This window comes from Halyomorpha halys, unplaced genomic scaffold, assembly GCF_000696795.3.
Source record: "Halyomorpha halys isolate HHAL.00 unplaced genomic scaffold, Hhal_1.1 Scaffold281.1, whole genome shotgun sequence".
In the NCBI taxonomy this organism is placed as follows: domain Eukaryota; kingdom Metazoa; phylum Arthropoda; class Insecta; order Hemiptera; family Pentatomidae; genus Halyomorpha; species Halyomorpha halys.
In genome coordinates this window covers 211146-224278 of record NW_027108453.1, presented here as the reverse complement: position 1 = coordinate 224278, position 13133 = coordinate 211146, and the positions used below count along the sequence as shown (strand labels likewise).

Sequence of the window (13133 nt, the reverse complement as noted above, 5' to 3'; positions counted from 1 at the left end):
GAGAGAATCATGAAAACCACAAATTCTGCGAAGATAATGATGATAAACTACTCTATGGTGTATTCGTCTAGCTTCAAATTAAGTGTGCCAGTTGATATCTGCAGATCAAATAGTTCCTGAAATACAGTTATTCAAAAAAATTTTTTCCTCCAAATATAAAAAAAATCAATATTTTTTAAATTTATCCTAACGTTTCGCACACTACAAATGCTACGACGATAAACGCAAAAGATAAACTTTTTACGTTTATCTAGCTTCAATTTTAGTGCTAATATAGTGATATATATACGTCTTATGATTTGTTCTCATTGGAAAAAAGTTTTGATTTTTAAAAACTTTATCTCATTAGACGAACAGATGTTTAATCAAACTTCTTAAATAGTGAGTTAAATGCCCAATAATTTAGTTCATAATGATTATCTTCATTGCAATCCGAGTTACGTGATATTTACTAAAATGTTGATTTCTTGATATAAAAGCTGTTTTTTTTCTTTTCTTAAGTACTGTATCTCGGAAACTATTGGACATAAAGAACTCTTTTTGGAGCTTCAGTTTTATAAAATTTACATTAATTCAAAATAAGGTCATATACTTTATATTTTTTATAATGGTGTTGCCTTTAAAAATATTGAGCTCTGAATAAAAAATGGTGAAACTTTATTAAATATTTTTTTAATAGTTCAGCTTTTTTTAAAACTGGAAATAAAGTGCATTTTCTGTAAATATAAAATTTATCTGGGCGCCATTTATTATAAACGGCTATTTTTTGTAATTCTTCAAGAATATACCGGTTTGAAATAAGATGAGCTTATTCTCGTTTTACAGTATAGGCTCTCGGACGATATAGGCGATGGCTGGAATATGGTTCATCCCATCAATTCAGTTGCTCGTTGATTACACTATGGGTATTGCATTGCCTTGTTTCAAAAATTCTTTTTGAGGATATAAAGAGACACGACTTACGCAAGTGGATATAACAAGCATTATTAAGACTGCTCAACTAGCCGCTAGCATAGGCTAATTCGGCAGAGCAGAGAACGGGATCAGGCACAGTTTCACAACAACCTAATGAAGGCGGCAGCTCACAAACGTGATGTTTGTATTACAAAGGCTCTTCTGGACAGGACTCGGAAGAATTAATTCGGTGAAATAATGACATGAAAATTACACACTGCCCTCGAAGCTAGATAATGCCAGTAATATCCAGTACCTGCGGTCACGACCGCTCTCTGGTATCTGGCATCTGCATCTTTGTGCTGGTCTCCCGTGGCCATCTTCTTCTTAGTCGTCACTCCTTGCTACTGTCCGTCATAACGGATCCCTTTATTGACAGCCTCTCACGACAGATCTTTGATTCTTCTTCTTCTGTCTCAATCTTCTATTTTCACTTCCCTGTCAGGCGAAAACAAAACACATAAAGAGTCCGATAGTCTTCAATAGGTGAACCAATCTGTGTCGAATCTTAAGCACTCACGACCAACAAGACTATTTCCCTTATAAGCCATTGCTAAACCAATACATCAGCTTTGCCTACTTTGTATCTTTTTATTATAATTTTAATAAAGATCTATTTATGAATAGTATATATGTATTTATATTTATGAATAGTATAGTGTGAATACTATATATGAACATTGGCAATAAATAAATAGTTAAAAACTTTTTTCGTTCCTCTTGAACGCAACTCTATTTCTTTTTACATATAGAATATATTTTCTTATCGAGGTATGTATAAATATAGAAAAACTGATTTCCATTTAAAATTGTTACCTTGTGATAGTTGGTCTATATAGAATTAAATAATAACGTGCATTATTTGTTTGAATTATTGATACATGTACGTACACGATATTTTTTAAACTGTACATAATTCATAGAGTTGTATAATAAATTTTAAAAATCATTATTATAGTTTAATGTGAATAAACTATATTTTACACATTAATCGCTCCAAGCTGAATACTGGAAAAAAAATATGTAGAATATAGGTGATATTCATACATCAGTCTTGAAAGACATAATGACAACTTGTAAATTCTCGGAAAGGCTTTGTAAAGAAAAGGGACAATCGTTAATAATTTTCAGATACCAAATTAACGGGAGCCTGGGCTTGGCAACCAGTTTGAAAGTATGAGCCGGCTAAATGGGCGTGTAATATCCGATCTGTCAGCATTCTCTGCTCGATCTCTCGTAAATAATATCGATAGTTTTCAAAAATATCGAAATAGGAGATTCATCGGGCCTCCATATTTTTAATCTTTGAAAGGTTGAGATCATTCTACATCTCGGCTAACGTTAAATCGGAAAATATTTTAATGTATATTAACAATTTATAGAATTATAATAGCGCAAATAACTGATATTAAATATATTAAAATATAATTGATTCAAAATAAAAAAAAAATTAGTGGTATAGAATAAAAAATGTAATTTCTTGATCACAAAAAAAAATAAATGAAAAGGAAAAAAATATTTTTTTTACAAAAAAAAAATTCTTTGTACTTCAGAAAAAAAATTAAATTAAATTGCATGGTTCCCAAAAAAATTAATAAATAAAAAGGATGGACTATCAAGATTAATACATATCGATTGAAGTATTTACTTATATAGTTTAAAAATCTATTATTAAGAATTAAGAAAAAATAATTAAATTGGTCGATGTAATAAAAAATAAAAATGGAATTATTAATGACTGAAACCTATCCCAACTTATAAGTGATTTTTTCATTAAAAGCATATTTTTTTAAAATTTATTTATTCATATTTATAACTGTATTAAATATATACAACGAATAATTGTGGTGTGAGTTATTATTAAAAACAAAAACAAAAATGAAGAAGAAGAAAGAATAAAACAAGAAATATTTGTATTACTAAAATAGAAAAACAATATATCTTAGATATTTTTAATAATTTTGTTTTGTGTATTTTGGTTGCTGAATCCTTAGTCATTCAACGAATTTTTCAATTCTTTTTATTTTTGGAGGGTTAATTAAAAATTGGACAGATAGCTCGCGCTAAGCAATTTCGAAATTGCAAAAATGACAAGCATTTCCCGCCTTTAACCTCGCTTTTAATTCCTGTTCAGTTTACCGTAGAACCTAAATATTTAAACCTATCTACCTCTTCAAATGTATTTCCTTCCATATCTATATCACCGAATTTGCTCCTGCGTCTACTGATAAGGATATATTTTGTTTTATCCGTATTTATTTCGAGACCCAGTTCCTTACTAGCGTTTATTAACGTAGTTGTATTTAGTTATAAATAAAACGTAGTTGTATTTAGTTATAAATACAACTATACAACCTTAATATAATATAATCTGTACTAATATATAACATTACATTTACAAATATATTATCTTAATAAAACTTCTCTAAATAATTTTAGATTTCTCAAATTTTAAGCATTCTTTAGAACACGGACAACGATATCGATATCTTTTTTAAAATATCGATATATTCATATTTTTTCCAAAATCTCTGCCTCTTAGTTCAATATAATCGATTTCGAGGGAAAGGGTACGGGTCTGATTCCCGCCGGAGAAGTGCACATTAGTAACAGGCCCTGAACAGAGATCTGCTATTACAATACTCTCTCCTGAGATCGGTAATACTTCCAAGGCAACCTCATTTTCATGCTCCTTGCACCAAACAGACGTATTACTTCCTAGCCAACCAGCAGTGTTCTTTCTCTAATTGCCCTAGCATTAATGTGGTCATTCAACTTTCTCGTTCCGTCTTTGTTAACATTTCTTCAGAGAACCAATAGGATCCAAAGAAAAGACTAAACAAGTGATGTAAATCTTATACTTTGTAATTTTTTTCTTTACTATTACTTTAATTCTAAGTAGATGAATTATAAGTAATAATTTTTAAAAACAATAGAGTATTTGGTGAATAAGTCATTGGGGTTGTAATCTACGAAATTGAAAGGGTGCAGTATTTAGTAAGGAAGTACTGTTACTAGAGCAACGGTTGTACAAAGAGGGGATTGGTCAGAATCACACTCGACCGCCAAATGTTTACCCAACTAACGGTGCCCAATTTATAAGGCAGGTTTGATCCCAGGAAGGCTCCAGAAACCACAGGCTTGACTCACAACTACAATAAATTAAATTAATCCTCTTTTTTTTATAGCTCACGTATAGATTTAAATCAGCAAGATCCTTTTTAAAGGTTTTCTTATACATAAAAGAAATTTGGTATTATTGGTAAAATTGGTAAACAAGTCTTGTCGACTCATAAGATTACCTATTCTCTGTAAATGTGCAGGATAAAGGTATGCGAGTTTCGATTTAAAACCTGCGAATTAATAAACGTGTAAGAAGACACAGTAAACATTCTATAACTGAAAGTGATTTCTGTCAGCATAGAAATGACAAAGTTTATAGAAGACAAAGCTGCTATATGGGAACCGAACAAATCAACGTCGAATACAAAAAACGTGTCCACACTTTTGTACCCTCGGTTATAGAAATACTAATAAAAAAAAAAAAAAGGAATATCTGAGCTTTATATGTTGGAGGGAGCCCAAAAACCGAGGAGTGGGGGAACGGACGAATAAAAACTAAAAGATACAAAAATCCGAGGATAAATGGTTAGTATCAAGAGCCAGGTATCTGAGGAATGCTGGGACTCGTTGAATTACAACTCCAGCTTTTCCGTTTTATGTCCCCAGCGTGCTTTATAAATGCTTGGGATTGAGCCGTTAAAAAGCCGCCCAAAGGCAACCAAATTTATTTTATAAATTTTTAACTGTTTGAGCTGGGGTTGTCTTGTCGAAGAGCGGCCTCCTATATTATATTCTTGAGTTATATCTCTTTGGTTCGGAACCATCTTCTTCGGTGAAGGTACTTCATTACCGAGTCGAGACTCGCTGTCTGTCCTTTTCAACAAGTTTATTAACAATACCAATACGTTATTTTTTTTTTCACTAATTAATTACGAAAATATTCAACAATATTTTAATAATTATTTTGTTGTTTTCTGAAATTCAAATATTTGAATATTTGAAATATTCATTATGACATATATACAGTAAAATATAATAATAATAATAAGTTCCATAAATCTGGTAAAAGAAAATATATATTTATTTTATTTTGAAGGAGATGGTACGACAACGATCAAGGAGAACGGTTTTCTCCAATTTATTGATTGTCGACGTTATGGCACGCAATAGTCTTCATCTGGAATAAAATAAATTCTTGCAAAGAAGTTAAATCTGATGTAAGAGTAAAAGGGTGGCATAAAACAAAAGAGATATAAAGGTGGACGTATAAAAAGACTTCCATATCATTAAATCTAAATTAAATAGTGAGAAAGTATGAAAGAGAAACATAAAAATTTACAATATAATGTTATTATTATGTAAATTAAATTTCTCAATTTATGTTTAACTTCCTTATTATTTTATTCAGGTGTTATCATTGTTCGTTTATACAGAAGACTTTTTATGCTTCTACCTTTACATCTCATGTATTTAAAGTCACTCTTTTACTCTTACATTAAGCTTTAATTTGTTTGTATCTTTTTATTTTAGCCCTGATGAAGACAGGTCGAAACTTTAGCAATCAATAAACATATTCACAAACGGTCAACCATCGATATATAATATTTATTTAATAATTTTAATTAATGTAAAAAGCAATTAGGAAGGAGATTGAGAGAATCTTTTAAGATTTTTATCAATTAATTGAATAAAATAATCATTTTGAACTCATCATAGTTGGTATGTCATCAAGAAGTATCGAAATGTCAAGCAATTTAAGTTCGAAAGTGAAAAAATATTCTTTTGAACTTCAAGGGCTTTTGAAACGGATACTGCAACTGACTAATAAGCAGGAAATGACGCGAGAAAAAATGAGGTTATGAATTATTAAAACATTTTTAATGAATTAGGTTTTTTTTTTCTCAACTAGTTTAATTTTTCCATTTAAGTACAATCCACTCTAAATATATTAACCTCTAACAGATTTCGTAATTAGAGATTTTTATGAATTAGTCGCAAAGTTCCAGACTCGATTCATTGAATTCTGTCTCCGATATCAGATCAGATAAAATTTTAGATATGCAAATTAGTTTTATTTTTATACAGCCGAAGAGCTATTAATTTACGATACAGAAAGATCATTAATGTATATTATTATTGGTTTTGATGGACTCAAAACTGTTAAAGCATTTTGTTTTAATATATTAATAATTTTTATTATCATTTTAACATATGCTAAGGATCGTTTTGTACTAAGAGGCGGGATTAAGAAATTACTTTTCATCCTTAAACATTATTCATGTCATAGCTAATTCCATTGAATATAATTGCTAGGAACGGATAATTATACTCCTGCAAACCATTTTACAGGGAACTTATTACAATGGCGGAATATTATACGACAATAAAAAGTACTCATTGAATTCCTGAAAGAAAATTGTTACTTGTAATCCATATAACTCATTTCTAATTAACATAATAATTAGTAATAATTAAATTTATTATGAAAAGTGAGCTTATTTATTTATTGATATAATGAAAAAATATATATAATTAAAAAGTCATTAAACTTAACAACTCTTGATTCAGATAAGCTCATAAGTGACACTACACACGGTTATTGAAAGCTTGTGCAGCACACAGAAAAACCACAGTGAGGTGAAATTAAAACCAATAAAAAATAAAATAAAATAGGTTAAAAAAAAAACTTAACAAAATAAAAATAAAAATTATTAGAGTTGCCACTCCATTTTTGTCACATTTAAGGTGTTAAAAAAAAGTTATTAATGAGATTATTTGTTTAGTCAAATTATTACTCCATTTCTTAAGGGATATTATAAATCGACTAACCAAAATGTTGAGATAATGACTGAAGTAAAATAACATAAAATTGTTTTGTTTTTTAAATGAATGAGTACTCCGTTGAAAATGTGGTTTCTTTGATTGTGATACATTTTTGATTGTAAATAAACAATAAAAAAATTCACTGAATATTTTTTTATTTTGAAGCTATGAAATTAGACTTTAAAATATTGGATTTAATGGTATATAATACAATATAGATTTGTTTTTTGTTTTTTTCATTCAAGTTTTATACTGAATAATGATATAATCAATGAGTTTTTAAATAAATTAATGAGATGATAATTATTGAAGACTGAAAACGAGATAACTAACATTTTCCTAAATGTTCAGGAGAACGAAGATTATGTTAAAACTTTTCAATACTCTTCACAAGAACGAAATGTAAAAAAAATTAAGAAATATTTATAAACTCTTTGTACCATGTTTAAAAAAACATATTAATGAAATTAAAAAAAAAAAAAAAGGTTTGTAAAATAATTAGAAAAATAAGTCCAGTAGGGCAGAGGAAAATCCTTATAACTCTTTTTTTTTTTAAAGTTCATATAGTTCCATTTTATTTATTTATTTTTTTATATGAAGGGGAGATATTATTTTTTAAGACGTGTTATTATTATTAATAAAATTTGATTAATAATATTTTTGTGGAGTGGCAAACCCTTCTCTCTGTTAGGGACAAACAGTAACTCCCTACCGGCGGATGTTCTGCTCTTCGTCCTGTTCTGTTGGGAGCCCTGCGGCTGAGGGGAGGCTGAAGGTTGGCTACCCTGTTTCTCATGAAACATGAGGCCATAAGAGTTGTAGTGGTAGTCCTGATGGTAACCGACGTAGCTTCCGACTGGACCTGCGAGGTGATAAAAATAATATCTCGTAGGGATGGGAGAGGTTTAAAAAAATAAATAAATAAATAAAACTTAAAACAAAAAGTAACTAAACTAAACTTAAATAAATAAACACAAAATAATTCTAAAAAAAAAAAAAAAAAAGATACAGGATAACTAAAATCAAAAAAAGAAAAGAAAATAGAAATACAAAGTAAAATAATCATTCAACAAAAAATGTAATTAAAATAAAATAAAATAAACAGACATCACTGCGGGATTTTTCTGATGTTCATTTTTAAAATCATAATAATTTATAAGCCTTGAAAACTGAAAAAAAAATATATTTTCTGAAAAATTCTCATAAATGTATAGTGATTTTAGCTTTCCTGAAATGACATTCTAATTATAGCCTAAAAAATATAAGTTAAATATAAAAAAAATAAGTTAAAATACACGTATCAAAGGATCTGCTTGTTCCCGAAAAAAAAAATTATTAAAATACAATGTTTAAAAAAACTTTAAAAGCAAAACAAGAATTGAATTTAAATATGTTAATGCCGATGTGAATAATCTCCACCAAGCAAAGAAACAATGATTATACATATTTTCACTTCCACGTCTCCATAGGATTGTTGATTTTTTCTTTTAAATTTTGTTTACAATGAACTGAGTATTTGTTAAATATAGTAGATTGTTCACTACTCCCTTGACACTCCCGTTATTTGAGAGTTTTAAATGAAATTTGGTAGATTTATTTATGGTGAAGTCTTTTGGCAGTAAAATAAATTTTGAAGTTTCTCTCCAGTGTACTCAAATCTGGAAAGTGATATTTTTAATGAATGATTTTTTGATAAATCAGGAAAATGGTCTGAAAGTGTATCTAACGAAATGGGAGCTATTTTTCTAGTTTATTGTATTTCTTCAGATCCTCTGAACCCAAATTAAATAGCTCTTATCTATCATATTTCCATCATTATTATGATATAAATGCTTTGGATTGCTTACCTTCCCTGGGCTTCTGCTGGCCACCAAGCATAGGCTTGACGTCGCACTGTGGTTGGGGCGCGGGTGCGTGTTCCTGGGGGTGGATGAACATCCCCAGCTGGTGGGAGCCCCAGTCGGGAGGCGGCGCTTCTGGGGCAGCGTCCGTAGGCGGCGTGGGCGGGAAGGTGAAGGATTTGTCTGCCGCCCAATCCGCCCTTTTGTCCCGCAGCCAATGAGGAAGCGGATGCTGGCTCAGGCATCCTCGGGTAGCTGGAAAATACAAAATATTTATTATATATCATATATAAATATTGAAAAAAAATCGTTAAACATACAAGAATAATACTCTAAAGCCGGGTCTTCATTATTCAAAATGTAACGCCGTTGGTGCGGATTAACCAAATATCAGAAGTAGCATATGCTATTAGCCTTAAGCCAAGAGATTATTAAACTAGATGACTTTTTTAGGTGTTGAAGAACTGCAGTACTCAGAATGTCAGCTAGCATTAGGTTTTCTTTGCACTTTCCATTAAATCATTTGGTACTCTTCTGCTGTTAAAATCTTTTAGAGCAGAAGAGATCTCGAATACAAATCCAAATATAGTTCTTACCAAGAGAATTTGGAAGAAAGCCTAGTCAATGGACTAGTTCAATTTGCTGAACTTTTTAAAACTTGCGTGGCTGTTTTTACTAACTATGAAAAGTATAATTTATTAATTATAAAATTTTATAATGTTAAATGGAAAATTCATTAGTCAATAATAATAAAAAAATATTATAATATTCTCACCAATATTATAACCTTCTTAATTAAAACATATTACATGTCCGACGTTTCGTCCAACGATCGAGCCATCATCAAAGATAATTTTAATTTTAGTATAATAGCCTCAGATTGATTTTAATTAAACTTTGCAGGTTATTATCCCATAGTCAATTTAACGCAGTTAAAAAAAAAAAAATCTATCTGCCACTATAGCATTTATATAATAATTTCTATCCTACCCAATATTTTTAGGATCATGAATAACTTATAATAACACTCATAAGTGGTCTTTTTTCCCAAATTTATGAAAGTCTTTCGAATTAAAGTATCTACTATAATTACTAAAATCTCATACAATACAAGGGAAGAGCAACCTTTCAATTTAGACCCATACAAATCAATCAAAAAAATCCATCCACACAACCGTGCATGCAGTCACTTGTCATAGTTGGGCAAACGTGTAGACGTGCCTCTATATACCTTTACCCAAGAGCCCTCGAATGTATACATCGGCAAGTACCCTAATTAACTAAGCACTTCGGAAGACCTTGAGGACCTTCGAAGCACTAACAAGGACACAACACCCACAGGCCGTCGAGTGTTCCCCGCAGAAACAATAGCGATCGATGCACAAATAATAGCCGTGGGACCGAAAGCAGGCCCCTCGCAATGTTGACAAGTCATGGCTAATGGACCTTTAATATCAGCTCTAACTAATGCAGTGTTATTGAGAAAACAGTCATGTGCTATCTATTCGACGTGAAATATGATTTCATGGCAACAGTCAATTGCACTTGAGATATACCAAATATTATCAGTTGTATTGAAAGAAAATCAGAATCATTCCATCTTACTATCAGAGACTTCTGATAGAGTGAGAATAACCAGAAAGATGTTCAAATTAAGGTTAGAAAACCTAAATGAGGAATAGTATAGAATAAATAAGGAATAATCCAAATCAACCATTTCTATTTTGAACAGTACATAAAAGAACATATTTGTATACAACAAAAAAGTAAATAAGCATGTAAAAATTAAACAAAATCAGAACCGGATCTAAAAATTCAAGAATTAAAAACAATCTGGATATTGTTTTAATGTATGAATTCTACGTGATATGAAGAAATTAATTTTTTGCCAATCGTTGTGTAGTACATTAAGTAGTGCGAAAAACTTTCTGATCTGAAAATTTCATCTTTTAGTTTATGAAAATAAATAAAAAATTAACCATCTTATTAAATACATAATCTCTTTAAAAATAATTAAAAGTATTAAATGCTGTATCTAACAAAATATCCCAAATAGATGATTAAAAAGATACCCAATTTATAAAATTTTTGAATTTTTCGTGCTTCAATGGCAGCCTTAAGCCCAATCTTATAAAAAAAACAAAAAAAAACGTATAGATAATAGTTAATCTAGATAATTTAACCAAACATTTAATCTCTTACTTAGTTTACTCAAATTAGAAGCCGAATAAACAAATTAAAACAATTTACTGTATTACCTACTAAAATAAAAATGTTTAACTCTACGTCCAATGAATACCAAAACATTTGAATTCAATCAAGGCTTGTATCCAAAGTACGTGGTAAAAAAGAAAGTTTTTAAGATTTTCAGATTTCTTTCAAATTAGACTATAATTTTGTATAAAAAAAAAACATTTCACCAGACCCAAACATTTTGGAGGTGTGAACAAAAAACTTTTTTGTACAAAAATTTCAACCCATCCACCCGAAATCCTAAACCATATAAAAAAGGTCGTTGTATTAGTTTTTGAATGTTAGGGTTAGGTTTTTTATTTAACCTAGCTAATATTTATCCCCACTATATGTCAGGTACTGCAAGGTTTAGGGGAAAACATTATGTATGAGCCATTCGGTAAGAAATTTCCTATACTTTAATTTGGCACAAAATTAATTTTTCAGGTATAAATAAAACTGATAAAATACACTGTTCTTGCAATGTGCAACTTCCACTACGTCCTCATTTTTTTGGAAATTCTTCCTGACCAAAGAAATATTCAATATAATAAATTCCTATCATATAATATTTTTTTGTAATTACTTTTTTTTTATCAAAAACATCCTTAGCTTTTAAATAAAATTTCATTTAAAAAACATTTTTTTTTTTATACTTTAAATATTACATTTCATATATCATAAGTCGTTCAGTATTTAAATAAATTACATAAGTTCATTACTTCTCCTATATGAACACTAACAACCTTGCCACCAGCCAATGAGATAGCAGCTCGGTATGGGAAGATGTGTAGAGATAGGGGAGGGACATGACAGTAAAGCTTTATGGCTTTTTCTTTACTGACGAAATGGAAAATAAAGAATTGCAAATGTGCCATTTGCAAATTTATTCGGCTACAAAGAGAGATTATTGAGACATTTCCCACTTTATGTCGCGGGCTATGTGCCTCTAAATCGGCACACTTAGTTTGAGACGTGAGCAACTTATCGTCCCAACTAATCACAGGAATCTCGACTGGGAACTGGGGAGAGTGTCTTAGCTCTCGCTAATTGGTCCCGTTGTCTTTGTTTATATTTAGTATTAGCAATCAAAGATTGTATTTGAAGATTCGAAACATCGTTTGTAACATGATGAAGGATAATCTAAGGTGCGAGGATGTAAGGGGGGGTTAAAAATTATTTTTTTATTTATTTAATGTTTAATGCACTATTTAGTCCCCTGTAAGAGGCCCCTGGCCTATAAGGCAGTCAACTTGACCCATCAAAACGTAATATTTTAAATTTAAATCATATTTCAGTAAAAAGGAATGTGCAGTAAACATTTAAATCGAAATAATGAATGGCGAATTTTGGCTTAAAAAAATTCCTTGAATGAGATTTGGCCGGAATAAATTACTACGGTTCATTAGTTGGATTAAAGGATTTTAAAGGATACTGTTTTCCATCCACAATTTTTCCCATTAGCTTCCTTATTCTTTTGAAATAATTTTATAATTATCATAAAATTTTAATGTATGTAATTTTAATGTAATTCTACTGGGATGAATAGATTATTGAGTCCCTGAAATCTTTATTATAATTTTTTGGATATTGAAAAAATTTTTGATCTGTACCGCTCCAATTCACTAAGGTTCCGAAATGCAGTAATTTGTAAAGAAGAGCTGCTAAACAAACAATTGTGCAAGACGATTTGGACAGAATTGCGGTCGACCGCCTGATTTTTACTCAGTTAAGGGAATTCATGACCCTGGGTGGTCCCCAAAGTGCTTTTGAACCCACAGGGCTGACTCACAGCTAGAAAGAAGCAGGAAATAATTACTTAACACTTAACACAGCCCGATTTCTAGCAGTTAGAAGTGCCTTACTACAATCCGACCATTATTAGCAAATGTATAACAATTTACATATACAAACCTATAACATAACTAGGACTACTTTTAAAAATGTATGAAGAACAAGGAAAAGTAGGCGATTAATCAGCAGTTCGTAGATACATTACATTTTTTCTAATCTGTAAAAATAGTATGCATACATTAATGGCTTTCTTCACAATAATTACCTATTCACGATAAGTACATTTGCACTAACTTTACAATACATTTAAAGGTTTTCTATTTTAGGAATGTTTCTAAAAATATGGAACCTGTAATTATATTTTTCGTAAACCTCGGGAAAATGTACTTAGTATCACCGTGGAGTAAGCCATCGTATATATATATA

General features: G+C 30.2%; 1 protein-coding gene across 5 annotated transcripts in view; it reads right to left on the bottom strand.

Annotated features, from left to right (window-relative positions):
• The window catches only part of grn (GATA binding protein grain), a 260366-nt gene that overhangs the window by 139388 nt on the left and 107845 nt on the right, over positions 1–13133 (bottom strand). For 4 of the 5 annotated variants that reach the window (XM_067046767.1, XM_067046766.1, XM_067046764.1 and 1 more), the window contains exons 3-4: positions 8688–8936; positions 7553–7702 (exon numbers count right to left, since the gene is read on the bottom strand). In XM_067046767.1, coding sequence (XP_066902868.1) covers positions 7553–7702; positions 8688–8936 — 399 coding nt within the window. The remainder of the gene's footprint in view (positions 1–7552; positions 7703–8687; positions 8937–13133) is intronic. The other variant, XM_067046768.1, reaches the window with a different exon arrangement.